This window comes from Erpetoichthys calabaricus, chromosome 7 (genome assembly GCF_900747795.2).
Source record: "Erpetoichthys calabaricus chromosome 7, fErpCal1.3, whole genome shotgun sequence".
NCBI classification, from domain to species: Eukaryota; Metazoa; Chordata; class Cladistia; order Polypteriformes; family Polypteridae; genus Erpetoichthys; species Erpetoichthys calabaricus.
The window spans coordinates 146264436-146289403 of NC_041400.2; the positions used below are offsets into that span (position 1 = coordinate 146264436).

The 24968-nt window shown below is 37.2% G+C and overlaps 1 protein-coding gene across 1 annotated transcript in view; it reads right to left on the bottom strand.

Moving 5' to 3' along the window:
* oxct1a (3-oxoacid CoA transferase 1a) overlaps positions 1-24968 on the bottom strand; it is a 226948-nt gene that overhangs the window by 172249 nt on the left and 29731 nt on the right. The window contains exons 2-4 of the mRNA XM_028805519.2: positions 19509-19617; positions 15643-15733; positions 2214-2349 (exon numbers count right to left, since the gene is read on the bottom strand). Of these exons, the coding sequence (XP_028661352.1) occupies positions 2214-2349; positions 15643-15733; positions 19509-19617 (336 nt within the window). The remainder of the gene's footprint in view (positions 1-2213; positions 2350-15642; positions 15734-19508; positions 19618-24968) is intronic.

Below are 24968 nucleotides of genomic sequence, written 5' to 3' on the forward strand. Positions count from 1 at the left end.
TTTTCTACAGGTATATGGTAGCAGTAGATATGATTAGTGGAATGGCTTATGAGCAATTCATTGGAAAAAATCTGCAGTGTAAAGGAATACGCAACTACAGAATTTGAGTGGTAAAGGAAAACGTTTTAAATCACACTAGCATGGGAAAAAAATTAAAATAGTGCTTTGGTGAACACACATTTGCCAAAAGAAATTTAAATTTCAAGTAAATTATATTTATGAAAAGTACATCAAAAGGAAAATATTGCCAAATGTTTACTTAGATTTAATTCACAACAAAATGGGGCTTTAATAACAGCCTGTATGCTGTGAATATTACATAATTCAGTATTGTTAAGCCCTTTCAGTTATGGTCATTTGTGGTATACATTAATTATCTGTTAACATTAAAATGTTTTTCTAGCAAGGTCATTAATAGCATGGTGGCTACACTGCCTCAAGACTCTTTTCCCATGTACCCACTGCGCCAAATGCCTCTTTTTGCACATAGAAAAAATTCAGCCAATCAGTTAATTTATTTTTCTATTAACTGCCATTTGACAAATATGCCTCACTGGTGTTGATCTAAATGAAGACCTAACTGATATGAGGTAGGCACTTGTTCTTGGAATCCATCAGTTTCAAAAAGCAGAAAAAGAGCAGCAATAAGCAATATAGGCTACTAACATGATAAACACCACTGAACAAAGATATGGAAATCTATCAGAAGCACTGTATGAAAGTAACACTCAAAAAAGATCATTTTGCATATGTGGACTATATGAATAAAAATAGCCAAACTGACAAACTAGTCTCATTATTGTCTGTGTGGCTGCTTAGCCTGCTTGATTTTCAGATTTACTATTGAGCCCTACAGGTCTCAAAAAACTACTAGATTTGTTGACAGTTTTGAGTTGTTTATTCACTTACAACTTTTAGCACAGGATAGGTTTCAGTATAAGTGAAAATAAATTAAGAATATTTTTGTTTTACGTGTATTTTATTGGAATAAAAAATTAAGTTTTCCCTTGCCGAAAGTCAAATGCACAAGAGAGAATGGTTATATTAAAAGATAGTAAACTAGCCAACCTGCGGCATAGCATACGCCGCATAATTATGTATTGATGGGTGAACACTTCCTGAAAGACACAGTTGTCCAAATGGGGTAGGTTTGAGGATACGACTGTAGGTGAATGAAAAGATGGAACTCTGGAGAGGGCAACATACAATTGTCCATGACTGACAATTGGAGAGACCACCGTCGCACTCTGCATACAGCGATTCACATCCGCGACAAGCATGATTTTTCTTAGATGGTCCTGTCGCGTCCACCCTCGCACTCGAAGCATACACACTGCCTGGTCATGTGCCCGCTCGCAAGGGCAACTCACAGAGACTCGCCCACCAACTCTAAGACCATGGGATACCTCTCGCAAACTGTTTTACACATTGCATACAGCGATTCACATCCGCGACAAACAAACTGTTTTACACGCCGCATACAGCGATTCACATCTGCGACAAACATGCTTCTTCTTAGATGGTCCTGCCGCGTCCACCCTCGTTCTCGAAGCATACACACTGCCTGGTCATGTGCCCGCTCGCAAGAGCGACTCACAGAGACCCGCCCACCAACTCGAAGACCATGGGATATCTCTCGCAAACTGTTTTACACACTGCATACAGTGATTCACATCTGCGACAAACAAACTGTTTTACACGCTGCATACAGCGATTCACATCGAAGCATACACAGTGCCTGGTCATGTGCCCACTCGCAAGAGCAACTCACAGAGACCCGCCCACCAACTCTAAGACCATGGGATACCTCTCGCAAACTGTTTTACACATTGCATACAGCGATTCACATCCGCGACAAACAAACTGTTTTACACGCCGCATACAGCGATTCACATCTGCGACAAACATGCCATACATATGACATACATCACAGAGCGCAATCGTATTTATTTATGACATCAAACATTGAGTAGTTTGTCCCCCTTGAAGACTGGCACGCATTCATACTTGTGCATGTCATTGGAGAGAGAAAAACGCAGGGTGGTTTATGTGCTTAGGGAGGCCTTGGTGCCCCCCAAGTCACGGCTCCTTAGGCCATATGGTAAAAAAAAAACCTTTTAAACTGCGTTGCATATAATTCACCATTTAACAGCATTCAGTTTTTAGATTTAAATACCATTAATTTATAATATTTTTTAAAAAGTTTCTCTCACCTGTGGAGTTAACTCTACCTCCAGCTCCCCTGCCAGATACTGCCGTTCAAATTCTGCATTTTCTCCCACATATGATGAAATCATACGTTTTATTTGTTTGGTCTTAAGTAGTAATCCTAGTCCAAAGTTATCAACTCTGCAATGAAAAATAAAAATGACATGTATATGTAAATTATGGGCATCTATTAAAAAAAAACAGAAAGCAAATATTAGAAACTCCGATTAAATTAAATTAAAATGCGGGGCAGGTAGTTAGTTATTTTGGAATGTACGGATGCTTCTTTAGCAGTATGGACGAATTCAGAGTCAAACCAAAGTAATCAGATTCCAAGACTACTTTACAATGGTATATAGAATCCAGTCAGTAAAGAAAGAAACTATCAGTTCAGTACTATCCAAACTAGGGTACTGTTAAAAACTCACTTAGTATAGTGGTTAATGCACCATAATCAATTTCTTGTACTTAAATTTATAATTACTGGTCCAGTTACTATAATCTTTAGTATTAGTACATTCTTCCAGTATCTACATGGGTTTTTGTGGTCTCTATCAGGTTAACTGGAGAGTCTTCTGGAGTGTTCAAAATGATGCATGTCATGTGCCTAAGTAATGACAGAGCAAATTTAGAAAAGATGGATGGAATGGATTTACATTTAACATCTGACTTTCAGTACAAAAGCAATGAAAACAAAAATAGAATTCTGAAGTTTATACCTTTATTAGACACATTCTTAAGATATATAATAATATGATAAAAGTATGCCAGATATATAACGTACAAGGCTACATCTGATAGATATATTGTATCTGTTTTCAGATACTATTTCTTCTTTCAAAGATGTTTAAAGTTAGGTTGTCAGATGACTCTGAATTGGCTTATATAAGTGGCTTTATGTGTGTACTGTATGTGTTAATGTGCACTACAAAAATCTCCATCCAGGATCAGTTTCTTCTTTGTGCTTAGAATGCTCGGGATTTAATTAAGAAAATCTGAAACTGAAAAAGTGGATTCCCTGCATTGATGTTTCTGTTTTTATATAGCAACATATGCATATTGTCACACATGTGCGAGTAGGAGGCAGCTAAAGGGCTCAAGTAATGGTAATACCACATCAGACCAGGGGGCGGCAGGGTGTACAGACTGTCTTTCTCAGTTCCTTGCAGATCGTTCCGGGAAATCCTGCCGAGCTCCAGCGCCTTTGATGACATCACTTCCAGTTCCAGACCCTATAACGACATCACTTCTGGTCCCGGCTCCCAGGATGATGTCACTTCCTATACGAGCCTTTAAAGCTGCCATCTTGCCTTTATTTAATCAGTTCTGTTTTGGACTCGGTCTTGTAAACAACTCTCTTTGAGAATTCAACCTTTTTGCAGCCAGGACATATTATACGGGTGGCTGCCCCAAACCTTTATTATGTCTGGTGTCTTATTGTGTCACAATATAAAAAAAAAACCCTGTTTTTTTAAGAAATCTATTAATATAGAAATATCTTTCTCTTACCAACATTTTTTATTGATATGTAATTTAATGTATTTTACATAGGTGTTATGTTATTTGCTTTCTAGTCAATCTGAAAGTTAATCCTCACCTATAGTCAAAAAGTAACAGTTGCTGTATCAATTAAAGAATGATACCTCAGCTATTAATATTTAAAATACATTTTCTTAGCTTGACCACAGAGCTCTTACTAAAAAATGCTGTTTGGATGGACAGACTGTCTTGGAAGAACATGAAATTACACTAAGTTAAATTAATTGATAAATGCCTGTTCCCATTCTAAAGAGTTCCATTTGCAGATTTGTGTACAGCTGCATCTGATAATCTGATATAATGCAGTATTCAAAGTTTGCTCTAGTCCTATCTAAAAACCCAATAGGCATCCCAAAAGCAAATGACAGACAAGTAACGCGTCATCACCAGCTTGACAGAGTGGATCTTTGTATTTATGGGGTTTTTCCAGCATGTTGGTCATCCCAGCAACCAGAATGAGTAGTAACTGCAATTCAACAGACTATGTAGCATTTATTCAAACAGCAAAGTCCAATGTTTGTGTTTCTGAGACCACTATAACCATACTTTCCACTTTTTTCCACGGCAAGTAGTACGATCATTGCTCCTTATACCCACAAGTTGGGCATTCAGATATGCCTCTTTAGGTATCAATGTTTTACTCAATTGTTACTTGATTGCTTGTATCTTGACTTTTACTCTGCTCAGTCTGAGTCTTTGTCAGCCTCTTTTACCAAAGGGCTGTTTTCGTACTCCAAGACAATTTTTGGCAAGAGGTCTTGTGTGTGGTGGCACACTTTCATACTCCAGTGACATGATCATGCATGAAAACTCTATTGTTATTGCTGTTCCTGATACACTGCTATACAACTGTTTTCTATCTGTACTGCACATTACTTTCACATCCACTTATTCCTGATACACTGCTATACAACTGTTTTCTATCTGTACTGCACATTACTTTCACATCCACCTATTTTAAATAATTTTGCTAACATTCATGATATCATTACTGATTGGGCAGTAAATTACATAGAAAGGATAAGTACAACTAATAAAATGCTCATTTGGCATATCAGCCAGATTGAGAAAGCACACTTCATTACTTGTTTGCTTAATTACACTGAGTGCAAGACTAAAAGAAATAAAGCCCTCACTAAGAGCACACATTGCTCAAAAAACCCAGCCTTTAAACCAGTCAAATAATTTTTCTCAAATTTAAGAAGAATTATTTGTCTTTGACAATTGCTGCCCATATATATATGTAGCAGAGCTGAACCTCTAAAAGGTTATCTTCCTGACAATTTGTATAGATTACACTTTAGCACTATAAAGATTTTGGATATGTGGCTTAAGAATTAGGTTAAGCAAGCTGAACAAGTTAGCCCTGAAATCTTTGGCTAACTGCATATAACAATCTCACAAAAAGGTTTCAAATTTCAAGCAAGGGAGTCATGACAATTAAAAACAAAATCCCCAAAAAATAACTGCAGCTAAAACCACAACTTGACAGTAATTGACAGTAAAACAACAGAATATGTAAATGGTTGCCAAGCATGTAAAAGTGGTTGCCTTTTGACAAAAGAAAAAAAAAAAAAAAAAAAAAAGTGTGTCACCCTGGGTAAAAGTCTCTAATACTGCTTAACGGGGTTAGAGGATAGGCAACTTAACATGTAAAATTATTATTTTTCCTGCAGAGAGCGAAGTAAGTACACTAACATAATTCCTCCAAGTCAACAGATGAAATCAAGTGACTCTCATTTGGGAAGTTGGGGTTTGGAAAATTTGTAAACCTGGCTCTTTAAATGACAGGTCAGTTTACTTCTGACATTTTGTTATGCTCATTCCTGACCTTGAAAGTAACTTTATGACTTTGTCTAAAAATTAATTTTAAAGGCCTCTCTCAGCCACACTGGTGGGTCTAGCTATTGATAGAATTTGACCAAAAACTTAAAAGAGTGGAAGACAAAGATTTAGATTAAGTGAAAGACAAAAAGCAAAAAAGGGGGTTGGATTTTTTTAAGAGTTAAGCAAGTGCTGACAATCAGGTAGAAACATGAAAAACAATGTTCATAGGATCAGATGGTTTAACTGTGCCATTTGCTTTATTACATTACTCTCACTTTGAAGATAACTTATCATAAACAAAGTACCTAAAATTATCAATGTTGGCTCTTCTGAGAAATTTCTTCTGATGCAGAAAAAAGATGCAAAAGCTGAACCCCAGAATTGGATTTTTTCAGATTATCTATCACAGAAATCTTTTCTATGGCACACAATGTGTATAGCAAACCATCATTCCACATTATTCCAGCAATGCATTTGAAGTTTGCCTCAGATTACACTCACAGTACAGAATTAGTAATGAAAATTAAGCCACTGTAAGTGCCAAATTAATTGCCTTTACTTGGGTTTATCATTATTGACATTTGTTAATCGACAGTAGACCAAATTCAATTCCTCTGTATTTCACTGCATTCTTCTCATGTCATCTACTACACCTTCCAGATCTTCTTTGACTTTCATGTCCTCCATCTACATCACAGCATAATGTGTTCATCTACAGTAATCATAACCTCCTACCTATTTCTTCCTTCTTTACTTCTGACCATTTCAGACTGCTTCTTCAATCTTTTCCCTTACCTTGACAATCCTCCCTCTCTCCTTCAGTATTACTCTGCCCACACAAATCATTAATTACTTCAGTCTTGTGGGCTTTACTAAATGAACAATCGACATTGCCATGACTCATTCCCACATATCATACAACTGTTCATACAACTTAAATAAAAAAAATATCTTTCAGTGCCAGATATGTTAATTTAAAAATCAAAATTGGCAATATCTAATAGGATATTTTATGCATATCTTGCTACCATCACCCAGTCTGTACCTTCTGCCTAACTATCAAAAAGTCTCTTTGCACTTACTAAACCAACTTCCCCATAATACTAAACATCACAATTAGCTAGAAAATACTGCTTGGCGTATTTCTGTATTTGAATAATCAACCAGACACATTTGGGAACTCTGGATTTCTTCACACTTTTTGAAGAAGCAGCCCTCATGAATATGGGGACAGACACAAATCTGAATAAATGGAGCCCAACTGGGAATCTAATTCAAGTTCAATTACTGTGAGGTGACAAAGCAATCTGGTTAATATATGTACACATGTCCTATATACTTGGTGATCTGGCTAATATCGGTTAGTGGAGCCAAGATGTTTTGGATGTTTCCTCACAGGTGGTGCAGTGGTAGTGCTGCTGCTTTACAGTAAGGAGACTGTGGAAGAGTGTGGGTTCGCTTCCCGGTTCCTCCCTGTGTGGATAGCGCTTTGAGTACTGAGAAAAGCGCTATATAAATGTAATGAATTATTATTATTATTATTATTATTAAAGTTACCCATTAAATCTCTTGAATGACAACTCTTTGGGAGAAACAATATTCACTACCATGATCTTCAGAATCCTAGTAAAGACCTCTTTAATCTCTCTGGCCAGTGTTGGATCAGAAATGAATGTGCATTGTATTTGAATGTCCAAAAATATGACTTCTTACTAGTACTCAACCAATATGCATTTTTCAGATAGATAACAATATTGATATGTGGGCAGCAAAGATGACCAATTACCGATACATATTCTACTAATATTACCAGTGCATTTAAGTATTAGGTTTTCCTACAAAAATATGAATGAAAGCAAAGAAATAAGTGATTGATGTTTTCTAAACAGTCTAAACAGATTAATTTTTTTCTTATAACATTAGCACAAAACACAGAAACATCTGACATTTGTCACTGTCTCTTAAGTGTACACTGAAGATGCCATGAGTACATATGAGTAATTGTTAAATGGATGCTTTTAAAGATAATTATATGGCCCATGTTGACTTAAATTTGAAAAATAAAGTTCATTGACAACAAAGCTGTTATATTATAAACTCTAACGATTACATAAGTAAGAAATTTTTTCATTGATTAATAAAGGAATAAATCAAATAGTACGCATATAAATAGCATATGAGAGATGCATGCATTAATTAATTAAATTAATTACAAACAGGAATGTGCTTCACATTGGCCTATGCAGTTTTACTTATTTATTTTTACATTTTTTTTTAGCTATTAGAAGCTTTAAAAATTTGATTTGTGGCATACAGAGAGACAAATGTATACACAAAAAAACTTCTGCAGTTTTTTTACAAGATAAATTCCTGACCTTTAATACAAAGACAATCTTGGTCTCTGAGTGAAAACCTTGCACACAATGGTGCAGCATCCATTTCGGCAGGAGTGAATGCAATGAGGAAAAATAGCAGAATATGTAACGCAGCCTTTTAATGGGACAACTGTGAACTTTAAGTACAGCAGTAAGTAAATAAATGACTTAATGCACCCACTGTAAAAAAAATTGCATTATTGTCTGTTCTGGAGACAATGAATGCAGGCACAATTTAACATTTCGAAGCACATGGAATTGCTTAGCATGTACACTTTTAACACTCAATTCCTTAGCGTTATTGTGCATATCAATCAGAGGGATTGGCTTTTCAAACATGCCATTTATACTAAAAAAATAACTTAAAAAATATGCTGTGTTTGGAAGAGTTTCAACGTCATAACATCAAGGCAACTTCAACCAATATCAATGCATATAGTATCTAGATTTAACGCATCTTTCTTTGAGGAATTCTCTGACTTAATGTCAATTTTAATTACAAACTATGACACACTCCTAATAGTTGGCAACTTTAATTTTCATATAGATAATCAGTGTGACCAAAAAGTAAAAGAATTCATGAACCTCCTGGACTCTTTTGATTTGAGACAGCTCGTTCATCAGCCTACACATAAAGCAGGTCATACGTTAGACTTAGTAATTACTAAAGGACTAAAAGTTGATATAAAGCAGGTCATTGATACGGGTCTATTAGACCATTTTCTTCTACTTTTTAATATAGAAATAATGATAGAAAACACTCATGAGAAGCATATTGTTAAAAAACGCTTCTTTGACTCATCAGCAGCTTTAAAATTTACAAACATTCTAAGCAATCAGTCCGTTTATAGTGCCAACTATAACAGCGAGGATAATGTAAATAATAAGGTGGAAAGATTTAATAACTAAAGTGACAGCTGCTGTTGACATAGTTGCACCTGAAAAGACAGTTAAAAAATCTTCTAGCATTGTTATACCATGAAAAAACCAAAGAGTGTCTGATTTAAAGAGAACATGCCGTATTGCTAAACTAACTATCCACCATGAAATATTAAAAGTTAAAATAACAGAATACAATAACACAGTCCACCTTGAGAGGCACTGCTATTTCTCTAAGATTATAAATAACAATGCTAATAATCCCAGAGTCTTATTCTCGACGATTGATCGTCTGCTAAACCCTGGTAACTCAAAGGAATCCTTCCTAAGTACTTCCAGTAGAACATGTGAGGCTATTGCTGTATTTTTCAATCAAAAAATTAATGATATTAGAAATAACATAGTATATCTCCACAACACTAAGGATCCTCCTAAACCCCAGTACTCCGTTATAAACAAATTAAACTCTTTCATTAGGACAGATTTACCTGATTTACATAAAATAATTTCTCAACTGAAACCCTCCACCTGCGCCCTTGACCCAATACCAACAAATTTTTTCAAAGAAGTATCGGGCGTGCTAATTGATAATATTCTTGACATAGTAAATTCGTCATTAGATACGGGGGTCTTCCCAGACTGTCTTAAGACTGCTGTAGTTAAGCCCCTACTTAAGAAAAGTAATCTTGACCCATCTGCTCTAGAAAATTTAAGACCCATATCTAACCTGCCTTTCTTAAGTAAAATTCTAGAAAAGGCAGTCATTATGCAGTTAAATGACCACCTCAATAAACATACTATTCTTGATAAATTTCAGTCAGGTTTTAGAACAAATCACAGCACAGAAACTGCACTCGTTAAAGTAGTAAATGACTTGCGGGTAAATGCAGACAGAGGCCATTTATCTGTTCTCATCCTCTTAGATCTGAGAGCCGCATTTGACACGATTGATCATAATATTCTTAGAATTCGCCTTAGTCAATGGGTGGGCCTCTCTGGCAGTGTCTTAAATTGGTTTGAATCCTACCTGGCAGGGAGAAAATTCTTTGTTAGTTGTGGTAATTACAACTGAAAGACACATGATATCCTATATGGTGTTCCACAAGGCTCTATCCTGGGTCCGCCGCTCTTCTCAATCTACATGCTTCTGCTAGGTCAGATTATCTCAGGGCACAACGTGAGCTACCACAGGTATGCTGATGACACACAGCTGTATTTATCAATAGCACCTGATGACCCCGATTCTCTTGATTCACTAACACAATGTCTGACTTGTATTTCTCATTGGATGAATAGTAACTTTCTCAAGCTAAATAAAGAGAAAACTGAAATCTTAGTGATTGGCAATAATGGATACAATGAGGTTATTAGAAATAAACTGGATACATTAGGATTAAAAGTCAAGATGGAGGTAAAAAGCTTAGGGGTAACTGTTGACTGTAATCTGAATTTTAAATCGCATATTAATCAGATCACTAGGACAGCATTTTTTCACTTAAGAAACATAGTAAAAGTTAGACCTCTTATATCATTGAAAGATGCTGAGAAATTAGTTCACGCATTTGTTTTCAGTCGACTAGATTACTGTAACGCAATCCTCTCAGGAATACCCAAAAAAGACATAAATTGTTTGCAACTAGTGAAGAATGCAGCTGCTAGAATCCTAACCAAAAAAAGAAAATCCGAGCACATTTCTCCAGTTTTGATGTCACTACACTGGTTACCTGTGTCATTCAGGATTGACTTTAAAATTCTGCTTATGGTTTATAAAGCCTTAAATAATCTCGCCCCATCTTATATATCGGAATGTCTGACATCTTATATTCCAAATCGCAACCTCAGATCCTCCAATGAGTGTCTCCTTAGAATTCCAAGAGCAAAACTTAAAAGAAGTGGTGAGGTGGCCTTCTGCTGTTATGCACCTAAAATCTGGAATAGCCTGCCAATAGGAATTTGCCAGGCTAATACAGTGGAGCACTTCAAAAAACTGCTGAAAACACATTATTTTAACATGGCCTTCTCATAACTTCACTGTAATTTAATCCTGATACTCTGTATATCCAATTCATTATAATAACTATTCATGGTGGCTCTAAAATCTGTACTAACCCCTACTCTCTCTTCTGTTTCCTTTTCCGGTGTCCTTTTGGTGGTGGGACACTCAAAGCACCGTGATGTTCCAACAGTGATGGATTAAAAGCCAGAAGTCTGCATGACCATCATCATCAAGTCCTTCTGTGAGAATCCTAAATACAAAGAGGACTATTTCATTTATGTTAGGTAGAATGCCCAGAGGGGACTGGGCGGTCTCGTGGTCTGGAACCCCTGCAGATTTTATTTTTTTCTCCAGCCGTCTGGATGGTTTTTTTTGTTTTTTCTGTTCCCCCTGGCCATCGGACCTTACTCTTTTTCTATGTTAACTAATGTTGTCTTATTTTAAATTTCTTTTTTTGTCTTTTATTTTTCTTTTCTTCATTATGTAAAGCACTTTGAGCTTTTTTGTATGAAAATGTGCTATATAAATAAATATTATTGTTGTTGTAGAGACCAAATATCAGCACAATATTTCAGTGCCTAATATTATCGGCTGGGTCCTGCTTCTTAATTATGTTCTGGGTATAGTGGCAGCTAACAATTCTAGTCTCTACTTACAGTATCTAGTTCCACCCTTGAACAAAACAACAAGTGAAACCAAGAAGGTTCTAGCCTGCCCATTTCTAATAAAGACAAAATGATATACTTAGCTGCTAGTAAAAAACAGTTTACTCAATACAAAACGCAACTTGTTGTTGCTGTCCAGGTCCTGACATGTCTTTCAAGTGATTGCTGCCTCTTAATTATGCACATATCCCTGCCAGATAACTGAAGCCTATCCCAGAAGATGACAGTAGATTGGTGGTAGCAGTGGAACAACCTGGGTAGAGATTTAAAGAAACCAGGTTTATGAAGCATTACAAAATAAGGATAATTTGAGAAGACAGAAAGAGTTACAACAATAAAAAGCTTTCCGAAGTAGCAAGAACAAAACATGGACTACATATACTGTAAAATGGTGACCAGACCACAAATTTTATGCATGCACTCCACTTCTCCTGATGGCTGCTAAAACTAAGTAAGAAGAAAGACATCCTTCATGTAGTTTGATAAATGTAGTCAGTAGTCTAAACAAATTTTAAACAGGTTTAAAACATGTTTGTAGAAAACTTTCTAAGGTTGAGCAGTCTCTTGTGTTACAAAATGTTGTTGCTTCCATCTCATTTGTGTGAAATACCAACTTTCAAATTATGCATTTATATTGCAAAGAAAATACAATATTAAATGCTAGTATATTAACTATACCAACATTATTATATTTTCATCATTCTAATCAAACAATTTGCACTATGTGCTTTCATCAGTTACCAAAACTGTGTGTGGTCCCCTCTATCTCCTGCATAAAACATCAAGGTATTCTACAATTAAATCATTGCATGGGGTGATCTCAGTTTCTTTTGAATGTTCACTGTGAAGCCACAGTACAAGTCAAACTTAATAGCAATCTCCCTTTGCATACTTCTAAAATAACTTTAGAGAATATTCTCGGCAAACAACAGAAGTATTTCATTCACATAATTTGATTAAGCAAAACACACAAACACTACAAAAATGTTTAGTGTATCAATATGGATCTAATTAGGCTCAGAAGTAAATTTAACGAAAACAATAAATTATAATTCCTTTCAGTTAATTATTGAGAGAAAAAATGAGAAATAAAACATGACAGGATTCTAAAGAATAAGTGTTTGGTGGAGGGTTTTGATTTGATTTGTGTTTACCATACCAAATCCTTCCAGGCTTTCAACTTTAAAATCTTGTCCCCAAAAAGATTATCATTGTAGTTGCTTTTAAAACAAGTGCAAATGTACTCCCAGAGATGAATAAATGCTAGGGTCAGTAAACAACAAGACCATTCCAGTGACATAAAACCCAAACTTTATTTCAATCTACATTTATATTTACAGTCATATGAAAAAGTATGGGAACCCCTCTCAGCCTGCATAATAATTTACTCTACTTTCAAAAAAGATAGCAGTGGTATGTCTTTCATTTCCTAGGAACATCTGAGTACTGGGGTGTTTTCCGAACAAAGATTTTTAGTGAAGCAGTATTTAGTTGTATGAAATTAAATTAAAATGTGAAAAACTGGCTGTGTACCCTTGTAATTTTGCTGATTAGAATGCATGTAACTGTTCAATACTGATTACTTGCAACACCAAATTGGTTGGATTAGCTTGTTAAGCCTTGAACTTCATCAACAGGTGTGTCCAATTATGAGAAAAGGTATTTAAGGTGGTCAATTGCAAGTTGTGCTTTCCTTTGACTCTCCTCTGAAGAGTGACAGCATGGGATCCTCAAAGCAACTCTCAAAAGATCTGAAAACAAAGATTGTTCAGTATCATGGTTTTAGGGGAAGGCTACAAAAAGCTATCTCAGTGGGTTAAACTGTCAGATTCAACTATAAGAAATGTAATCAGGAAATGGAAGGCCACAGGCACAGTTGCTGTTAAACCCAGGTCAGGCAGGCCAAGAAAAATACAGGAACGGCATATGCACAGGATTGTGAGAATGGTTACAGACAACCCACAGATTACCTCCAAAGCAATGCTTGCTGCAGATGGTGTATCTGTATATCATTCTACAATTCAGCGAAATTTGCACAAAGAACATCTGTATGGCAGGGTGATGAGAAAGAAGCCCATTCTGCACTCACACCACAAACAGAGTCACTGTTGTATGCAAATGCTCATTTAGACAAGTCAGATTCATTTTGGAACAAAGTGCTTTGGAATGATGAGACAAAAATTGAGTTATTTGGCCATAACAAAAAGTGCTTTGCATGGCGGAAGAAGAACACTGCATTCCAAGAAAAACACCTGCTACCTACTGTCAAATTTGGTGGAGGTTCCATCATGCTGTGGGGCTGTGTGGCTAGTTCAGGGACTGGGGCCCTTGTTAAAGTCGAGAGTCAGATGAATTCAACCCAATATCAACAAATTCTTCAGGATAATGTTCAAGCATCAGTCACAAAGCTGAAGTTACGCAGAGGTTGGATATTCCAACAAGACAATGACCCAAAACACAGTTCGAAATCTACAAAGTAATTCATACAGAGAGAGAAGTACAATGTTCTGGAATGGTCGTCACAGTCCCCTGACTTGAATATCATTGAAAATCTATGGGATGATTTGAAGCAGGCTGTCCATGCTCGGCCACCATCAAATTTAACTGAACTGGAGAGATTTTGTATGGAAGAATGGTCAAAAATACCTCCATTCAGAATCCAGACACTCATCAAAGGCTATAGGAGGCGTCTGCAGGCTGTTATATTTGCAAAAGGAGGCTCAACTAAGTATTGATGTAATATCTCTGTTGGGGTGCCCAAACTTATGCACCTGTCTAATTTTGTTATGATGCATATTGCATATTTTCTGTTAATCCAATAAACGTAATGTCACTGCTGAAATACTACTGTTTCCATAAGGCATGTCATATATTAAAAGGAAGTTAGTACTTTGCAAGCTCAGCCAATGATAAACTAAAATCCAAAGAATTAAGATGGGTTCCCAAACTTTTTCATACGACTGTATTTAGATAAACCAGGCATATCAAATATTAGAAAGAAAATAAAGGGTGAAAACATACAAACTGAACCATTCAAAACAACATCCATACAGCAAGTTTATCATCAGTAAAACCAAGAGAGATGCACATTATTGGACAGCCTTCTACCTCTTAACACTTGACTCTGTTCAGGCACATTTTCCTTTTGTAGGTGGCACTGTTACTTTTGTCCCCACAAAGTATGTTTCATTGCAATTTCAAAATGGTCTCTCTCACATATCTTAACTGTGCCTCTCTCTCTCATACCAAACACGGTGTCATTAAGTACTCTCAACACCCTTTCTTTCTAGAGTGCCATTGTAGCTGATAGATGCACGAGTGACAATTGGACAAATGATAATTTCCCATGGTCTTGTTAGTTGTCAATGCAGTTACTTTTAGCTAAATATGAAAATGTGTTAACTGCAAAGTCCCTAGCACTTTCAACTAATTTTTCATCTTCTTACAAGTTTATTAGCACTTAAACATATATATTCTAATAGTAATAACATTTTATTTAGTATTTGCTTTTACATTTGCAAATCTACCAGTGTTCTTTCAGTTATTTGAATGAATCCCATTCTTTGTCACTATTTTTTATTCTAGGAGTCACTGTCACATGCTACCTCTTGTCCAAAAGGGCACCTGCCCGCAAAACTCCTATTTAAATACACACTAGCAAAAATAATGCTAGCTTCCTCATTTTATTCACTTTAAAAGATACATCTTACCTAAATAATCCAAAAGGAATCCTAATATCCACACCAATTAAGCATTGCAAGTCTTATTTAACAAACTATAAAGAGCGTAATTTACACACCCCAATACATTTAGGTCCCAGGAAAAGTAGTTTCTGGTGGGATTTTAAATTTTACTGAGCATTTGTATACATCATTAATGGGGATTGGGTTTAAAACTTTGAACCATCCCTATTTGATTTTTTTTAAAAATATTTTATCCTCTTTCTTTGAATGTTAACAGTTAATGCAGCTAATGGCAAAAAGAGTTAATGTGAACATTCAGGAAAAAAAGGCTAAGGATGAAGCCCCTCAAATAGAACTACAGTAGAGAGAAAAAGGAAGAGCAAGAAAGGCAAGTGAATAACACAGCTCTATACAAAGAAAAATATCTAGAGTGGGAGGGAGAAAGAAAAATTTACCCAAAAGACACTCACCCAGCATTGTTGCTAACTGCTGTTAACCCTTTCACTCCAGTCTTCAGTAAACTGATTATTAGATTTTCAGGGATTCCACATAAACCAAATCCTAAAATAACAATAAATATGTATGAATATTACATTATACTAACTTATATCCAAATTTACCATTTGAATTTTTAGATTATAGAAATTAACATTTTTAACACCAACACTCTGCCTTATAAAAGTGCATGAGAGGGAAATAGAAACCTTCCACAAATATATGTTCAACATGCACAGTTATCTGAGAAGTCACGGCAAGTAAACCAGGTAATCACTGCAAGCATCATGTCTACAAAACACCAGAGTCTGTAACGCAGTTAAGTAATTCAATGAAAAGAAGTAATCTGTGACCTCAAGGGAACTTTGTACAATGAAGATAAAGCATAACAGATGGTAAAACAGTAAAGCAGCATCTTCTCTTAATGTGAAGTTCTTATTAAAATATTCCCATGCAATATTTATGTACTTCTCTACATACTGTATCAGTATTCTGGTCTGTAAATATGTACATTCTGGATAAACACTCAGAACTGAAATTTCCAGCAATGCACTGTTTTTTTTAAAAAACAGCTAAAAAGCAGCTTCTTCAACACAGAATTTGTGTTATGACTGGTAATGACTAGTAAAAAGGGAAAAAATATACAGAAGCAGCTTCTTGCCCAAATTTGATGCAAGGCACATATTTATAATGGGACTACATATCATGCTCATAACCTCATGAAAGATTATGTACAATTTACCGGCTGGACAATGTGTAGATAACTGCTACTTATCTAGAACTGTAATAAATAAACTGGTTATGAAAATACCTTCTAAAACAAGTTATGTATTTTAACAGCATTACTTATATATTTTGAAGTTACCTAATTATTATTCAGTAGATCTTTTGGCTGGTGTTGTAAATCTTACTTGATCATTACTTTAAATAATTCCTTGCTACTCCTGTCAGAAACAATAAACTATGTACAATGATTGGCATAAAAATGTGAGCTACAATGCCTGTTAATTAATGAGAACAATTAAACAGAATGTCAGTCAGCAGTTACCATCAGCTGAGCAAAATACTAGTAGCCTCCAATCTAGAACAGTAGTCGTATCCCATCCAGTTAAATAGACTCTGGACTTCATAGCCAAAAAAACAGACAATTATATGGGACCCCCCAAATTATTTTGATTTAGAATACCAAGCAGTTATAAAACAATAGTTAAAATCATATACTTTAACTATGCTGACCTTAACAAAAACAAACCACAAAGTATCAAATAAATCTCTGAAATCCTTTGAAATCATTAAGACAGCTTCAGCCTTTCAAATCAATGTTCAACAATGCTTTCCTAATTAAAAACAATATAGGGGAAAAAAAGAGTAAACTAGGCAACTCATTAAATTCAAAATCCATTTTTAATGGATTTTGCTTGAATCAGTAAAATAAGTCTAGAAGTTTGACAGTTGTGGAATAAATTCTATTTATAAAAAATTATTAACCTCATTAGACATAATAAGGATGCTCTATTTAAAGGATTTATTTTTGCGAAGGTTATGATCCTTAATGTAATATTTAAAAGATAGATATTTTAATAAATATTGCATTACTGTATTTTTATGATCATTATCCAAAACATTTCCCCCAAAGTATTGTGACTTTGCTTGGTGGATAAGCCTTGATGTTTAGATCTATGCTGTCAATGTAATTCTGTTTCTGCTGGGGCTACCCATGGCACTGTGGTCAAAGTCGAGGGTCCAAATAAAGAACAAGAACATAGCAGGTCTGAAAGAGTGAGCAAAGAATCACTCCAGTGTTTTTTTAATTCACTGGGGGTGGTAAAATAACAGCTAAGTCCTTGACACTACTCTTGATTTTAAAAAATATCTAAAGCTCCTCATCCTCAATTACAGGGAAAACTTGGGGGTTGGTGGCAGGACTGGCACTCCAGTCAATGTAAAAAAAAAAAAAAAAAAAAAGCCTCACAATATTCATTCCATTCAAACTAGTGTGGTCCTAATTTGGGATACTGAGGAGGTTCGTTGTGTGGTGGATGCAGCAACGCGCTGTATCAGTGTAAGCTCCCAACCTTTACCTCTCCATCCTCAAAGTTTTCAGTATTAACTGAAACAATGATGTTCGGGGTACAAGCAGGTGAAATGAGGTTCCTACATAGGGCAGCTGACCATGCTCTCCATCAAGGCATAAAGAGTTGTGTAATAGAAGAGAACCTAAGTGTACAGAAGTAAACAGAAATGGTTTGTGCATATACGGAGGACAGAATCAGAGCACCTCCACATGGACTCAGGAGTAGACACAGGAATTGCTAACACTCTCTCTCTCTCTGTGTGTGTGTGTGTGTGTGTGTGTGTGTGTGTGTGTGTGTGTGTGTGTGTGTGTGTGTGTGTGTGTACCAACAGGACTGGACCACAATTCCACAAAAGGACTTTGAGATGATTGATGTAGTTAAGGAGGCCTGGTCTGAACAATTTTGTCTGCTAGATTTCTGTAGAAACACATATACAAGTCAATTTAAAATTTCAGCATTTCTTCCATATAACATGGTTGTCTCTGCAAGACTGTTTTTTCCAAAATTCTACGCATACAGGCTGTTTTGCATTACTTGCAACCTCTAATTAAAATTTTAAAAATGTACCAGGGAAGTAGCACCAACTGATTAACATAGGCCATGAAAATGAAAGCACTGGCCTCACTTGCACAACAGAAATTGTACTATTTACAAGAGTTATACAGAGCTTATGTTACAAAATAAAGTATGTTACAGTATTTGCCTTTTATGAAATGAGCAATAATCCTTAAGTCTGAGATGTGAACACAGGCAGACTACCCAGGCACCAGCAAAAAACAGAAAGATGTGTAAATATAGTCTAAATCTTCCTCCATAATGCCTAGATACTGTAGTGTGCAACAAATATGCTTTACAAACAGTATAAGGAAAGATAGGTTTGACTAACAATATACTCATTTTGTTTACACATTTAGAATAAAATGTGTTACACTCGGTTACAACTAAATCTCCTAATTTGACTACTTGTGAAACAGCCAATGTTTTCAACCCTGACTCTGATACGTACAGTAATGTTTTGTCATGTATTTCTCAAGTTTGATGTGTGAAGACCACTGTTTCATCCACTTAATTCAAGTTAGTGTTGCAGGGGCCCAAGCCTACCCTGGCAGGATTGGACAAGAGACAGGGACCAGCCCCTCACGGGGCACACTTATACACAGCTTATATTCACCAATTAAATTGATACCCATTTTTGGGATATAGGAAGAAAACTGATGTACCCAGTAAAAAAAAACAGGTTGACAAGTGGAAATGTACAAACCCAATACCGACAGTGTCTGGGCCAGGATCTGAAGTGGTCCATCTTGCCTTCCAATTGCAATGCATTACTGTGTATATCAAGTTAATGACATAGCTAACCATCACAGAGAACAGTGCTGCACCAAGTGTACAGAAATAAATTAATAAATAAACAACTCAGACAGAGCATACGGTCCACTCAATAACACCAAAAATACTGCAGAAGCAAGGGATACACTCTCCTGATCAGTTCACAGTTTACATGGTAATTCTCTTCTACAAACTGACACTGTAACTGACAGATGTATTTATTAACAGTAATCTAACACCACCACAAGGACCTATCTTGAGATATGCAATTCAAATTAGGCTTGAGTTTCTCTTTACTCATATGCAATGCCTAACCAGAGAACTCTAAGAATTCTGAAATTCTTTACGAAAATATTCTTATTTGTATTGCAATATTATTAATCAATAATCCTCCTCCCCCATCTATAGCCAGCTTGAATACTTGATGTTGTTCTTACCTCCTACAAGTATCTGAGATCCATTGGGAATGTCTTTAACTGCTTCTACTGGGTCAGTGAAGAATTTGGCTTTGTCGTTACTTATAGTAGAAAATAAGCAGCCGCAGTGCTAGAGAATAGAAGAGAAAAAGTACTTAGATTAACTTTATCATAAAGGTTTAAGTCAAGTGCTGTGACAAAAAATGACAGTTTGTGTTTTTCTTTTTTCCTTCCTCAAAACTCAAATGCAAAAGCTGAGAGTATGAAAACTGACACAAAACTAGGACGAGGCCACCCTAAACTCAGCAACAGTTTCCAGAACTACCTCAAGAGTTTTCACAAATTCCCAGATGCTGCAAGAGGCATAACTCCTCTAGTGTGTCCTGGGTATTATCCCAGTGGGTCATACTTCATACATCCCCTCCTGGAGGTGCCCAAACACATTTTCACCAGAAGCCCAAAGCACCTCCACTTAGGACTGGACAATATATGTAATTTTTGATCAGATCTGAAAACTAAGAAAATCAATATGTAAAAAGCCAATATTATAATGTTCAACATTTGCTTTTTTTTAATTTTCTACAGCTTCATCTGAGCCTTAAATAAATTCCACAACATTCCCAGCACTCTTTATAAGCTTGACTTAATCGACTCCAGTCATGTTGCCCGACAGTGATGAGCACGAGACAATAAACAGAGTGAGGATCAGAAGAGAAAGAGTTAGAGCTGATAGTGTTAAAAAAGTCTGGTCTTGATGCTGACAATCTTAACAATTTCCGGCCTATTTCCCACTTACCTTTCCTGTCAAAAGTTCTTGAGTGTGTTGTAGCTTCCCAACTCACCAATTACCTAACCTGTAATAATTTGATGGAACCCTTTCAGTCTGGTTTCAGGGCGCGGCACAGCTGTGAAACTGCTCGGCTACGGGTAACCAATGATTTGCTTATGGCAGCAGACTCTGGACAAACCAGCATATTAATTCTGTTAGACCTCAGTGCAGCATTTGACACTGTCAGACATGACATCCTACTGTCCAGAATGGAGAACATGCTGGGTATCTCTGGCACTGCACTCCAGTGGTTCAAGTCCTATCTGACTGATAGGCAAGAGTTTGTTAGTCTTGGCAAGAGCAGATCCAGCTCAGCGCCAGTCACACAAGGAGTCCCTCAAGGCTCTGTCCTCGGTCCTCTGCTTTTCTGTATTTACATGCTTCCCCTTGGCCATATTATCCGTAGCTATGGACTGGGTTATAATTTTTATGCAGATGATACTCAATTCTATTTCAATGTTAAAAGTGGAACTTCATCAGAGCTTTCTCAGCTCACAACCTGCCTTAGTGAAATTAAAACCTGGATGGAGCAGAACTCTTTAAATTGAAATTGCAATAAAACTGAACTCCTGCAAATTGGGACTAAAATGCAACTTAATAAAATGAGCTCCTTCCCAGTCCATCTTGGCGGTGATCTCATCAGACCTGCCTCTACTGTAAAAAATCTTGGTGTCACTTTTGATTCCTCCCTCTCTTATTCCGCCCACATAAATCACATTAAGAAACTTTCTTACTTTCACCTCCGTAACATATCCCGTGTTCGCTCCTTCCTCTCCTTTTCTAACGTTGAGAAACTTGTCCATGCTTTTATCACATCCCGCATCGATTATTGTAATTCCCTACTAGCAGGTGCCCCTTCTAATCTTATATCACAGCTCCAGCTTATTCAAAACTCAGCTGCAAGAGTTCTTACTCGAACCAGCAGCAGCGAGCACATAACACCCATCCTGCTCCGTCTCCACTGGCTCCCTGTGTCTTACAGAATCGAATATAAAATCCTACTAATAACTTTCAAAGCCTTAAATAACCTTGCGCCAAACTACATCAGTGACCTTCTCCATCACTATGTGCCTGCCCGCCCACTAAGGTCCTCTGATTCTGGCAACCTTGTTGTGCCCCTCACTAATCTATACTCCATGGGTGACAGGGCCTTCAGCTGTATAGCGCCCAGACTCTGGAATGACCTACCAAAATTAATCAGGTCAGCTGACTCCATGAATTCTTTTAAAAAACAACTCAAAACTCATCTGTTCAGGAAGGCTTTTAGCTCTATTTGACTTTATTACCCTTCTCTCAGTTTACTTCTCTGTCAAGATGCTAATGTAACCTGTGTGTGTGTGCTAGACCAGGGGTAGGCAACGTCGGTCCTGGAGTGCCACAGTATGTGCAAGTTTTTGTTCCAACCCAGTTCCTTAACGAGAACTCAATTATTGCTGATGAAGCACATATTGCTTAAGTGACATTTTAATGCTTCATTTTAGTGGTCTCGCTTGTCAAGGTTCTCCAACCTTAATTGCTTATTTCAATCTTAAACTGCTGCATTCAGTGTTTTAATTGCTCCTTATTAGCAATAAGATGTAAAAGACAAAGCAGCCAGCAGTTCTCCAGCTAGCTTTTTTTCAATTACATCTGTGTGTGTTCATCATGCACGGTTTGATTTAATAAAACACTTAATAGAAAAATGTGACAGACTGAAAATGATCTGTTTTAGGCTTCAAATCATTTGGATGATATCCTTGGAAAGGAAAAAAATCTACGATATAAAAGCCTTACATTGCACAGACTAACAAGCCATAAAATTAAATAAGGTCTGAGATTGGCAATGATTGGTTTCTAATTAAGCAATTGGGTTGAATGAAAACCTGTAGCCACTGCAGCTCACCAGGACCGACATTGCCTACCCCTGTTTTACATCTTATTGCTAATAAGGAGCAATTAAAACACTGAATGCAGCAGTTTAAGATTGAAATAAGCAATTAAGGTTGGAGAACCTTAACAAGCGAGACCACTAAAATGAAGCATTAAAATGTCACTTAAGCAATATGTGCTTCATCAGCAATAATTGAGTTCTCATTAAGGAACTGGGTTGGAACAAAAACCTGCACATACTGTGGCACTCCAGGACCGACGTTGCCTACCCCTGTGCTAGACCATCAATTATGTTGTCTGTTTCTTTTTTTTTTCAGAATTCACTGTCTTAATCTTCTTTATTTATTTATCTGGTTTGTACAATGCTATATACTGTATACGCTGCCGTTCTTTATTATATTCTGTAAGTGCCTTGAGCATGGGAAAGGCGCTATATAAATAAAATGTATTATTATTATTATTATTATAGTGTAGCTCTGCTGTTTGAAAATGATTTGGTTTTACCTGGTATGACAGTTTCAGCAGTAACACATATAATGATAAAATACATTACTGAATATGAAGAGGCCAACCATACATAAGGCTCCTGCAGTGTACCCTTATGCCTCCCCAGCAAAATGGGTCCCTGCTAAGCAAAGCTGTATAAAATGTCGACTTTTCCATTGCATACCATATGAGCAGACAATCAGTAGGTGCAAAGAAGTAACAACTGCATCAACTTGCTGTATTGCAAAACACTTTTGCCCACTTAACATATGCCCTAAAAATAATCACACATTGTCAGTGGTCAGATTCTACACTAACCAGTAATTAACATCACACCAGATGAGACATATCTGCACAGTGTAAGCCCTCATTTATCCTTTTCAAGTAGTCTCCATGCAATACTGAAACACTATAAGTGGGAATAAAAACAGCAACTTTCACAACTTTTTTTGTGTAAATGTGTGTGTGTGTACAGAAACTTTTCAATGTTTGTGAATGCATTCACATCATTACTGGTCATTTTGTTTTTATTTTGAGTTTGTATTTTTGCATAGCAATTTTGCAATTACAATAATAAATTTTCAAAGTATAGTGCATTCATTTAGCAACCCAGCCACAGGGAATGCACAAACCAGTGTGTTTCTTCATGCTGGTCCCAGGCCCGGATAAATGGAGAGGGTTACATCAGGAACGGCATCCGGTGTACAATTTTGCCAAATCAATATGCTGACAGGGCGGCACGGTGGGGCAGTGGGTAGCGCTGCTGCCTCGCACTTAGGAGACCTGGGTTTGCTTCCCGGGTCTTCCCTCTGTGGAGTTTGCATGTTCTCCCTGTGTCTGCGTGGGTTTCCTCAGGGAACTCCGGTTTCCTCCCACAGTCCAAAGACATGCAGGTTAGGAGCATTGGCGATTCTAAATTGTCCCTAGTGTGTGTGTGCACCCTGCCCAGGGTTTGTTTCCTGCCTTGCGCCCTGTGTTGGCTGGGATTGGCTCCAGCAGACCCCCGTGACCCTGTAGTTAGGATATAGCGGGTTGGATAATGGATGGATGGATGAATATGCTGACAACAATATAAATTTCCATACCGGATCAGTCGAGCTCCAGGTTAACAAAGACCGCCACTAGTACTGTTAGCCAACAGGGTGCTGGCAGAAATTGGGCTACTGTTGGCCGAAGAAGGAGAAGAAGAGGGGGGAGACGTGTCCGGAGGCAGGAGGAAGGTAAAGAGAGTGGAAATGGAACTGAGGGTAGGAACTTTGAATGTTGGCAGTATGACTGGTAAGGGGAGAGAGTTAGCAGATATGATGGAGAGAAGGGAGGTTAATATATTGTGTGTGCAAGAGACTAAATGGAAGGGGAGTATGGCCAGGTGGATCGGAGGTGGATTCAAATTGTTCTATCATGGTGTGGATGGGAGGAGAAATGGCGTAGGGGTTATTCTGAAGGAACAGTGTTTTGGAGGTGAAAAGAGTGTCAGACAGAGTAATGATTATGAAGCTGGAAATTGGAGGTGTGATGATGAATTTTGTTAGTGCATATGCCCCGCAAGTTGGGTGTGCGATGGATGAGAAAGAAGATTTTTGGATTGAGTTGTATGAATTGATGAACAGTGTACACAAGGGACAGAAAGTGGTGATTGGGGCGGATTTCAATGGACATGTTGGTGAAGAGAACAGAGGAGACGAGGAGGTGATGGGTAGGTATGGTGTCAAGGAGAGGAATGAAGAAGGTCAGATGATAGTGGATTTTGCCAAAAGAATGGACATGGCTGTGGTGAATACATATTTTAAGAAGAGGGAGGAACATTGGGTTACATACAAAAGTGGAGGAAGATGTACATAGGTAGATTACATCCTATGCAGAAGAGTCAATCTGAAGGAGACTGAAGACTGCAAAGTGGTAGCTGGGTAAAGTGTAGTTAAGCAGCATAGGATGGTGGTCTTTAGGATGACATTGGAGATCAAGAAGAGGAAGACAGTGAGGGCAGAGCCAAGGATCAAATGGTGGAAGTTGAAAAAGGAAGACTGCAAGGTTGAGTTTAGGGAGAAGATGAGACAGGCACTGAGTGGTAGTGAAGAGTTACCAGGCAGTTGGGCAACTACAGCAGATGTAGTAAGGGTGACACCAAGAAGGGTGCTTGGCGTGACATCTGGACAGAGGAAGGAGGAAAAGGAAACCTGGTGGTGGAATGAGGAAGTACAGGAGAATATACAGAGGAAGAGGATGGCAAAGAAGAAGTGGGATAGTCAGAGAGATGCAGAAAGTAGAAAAGAGTACAAGGAGATAAGGCACAAGGT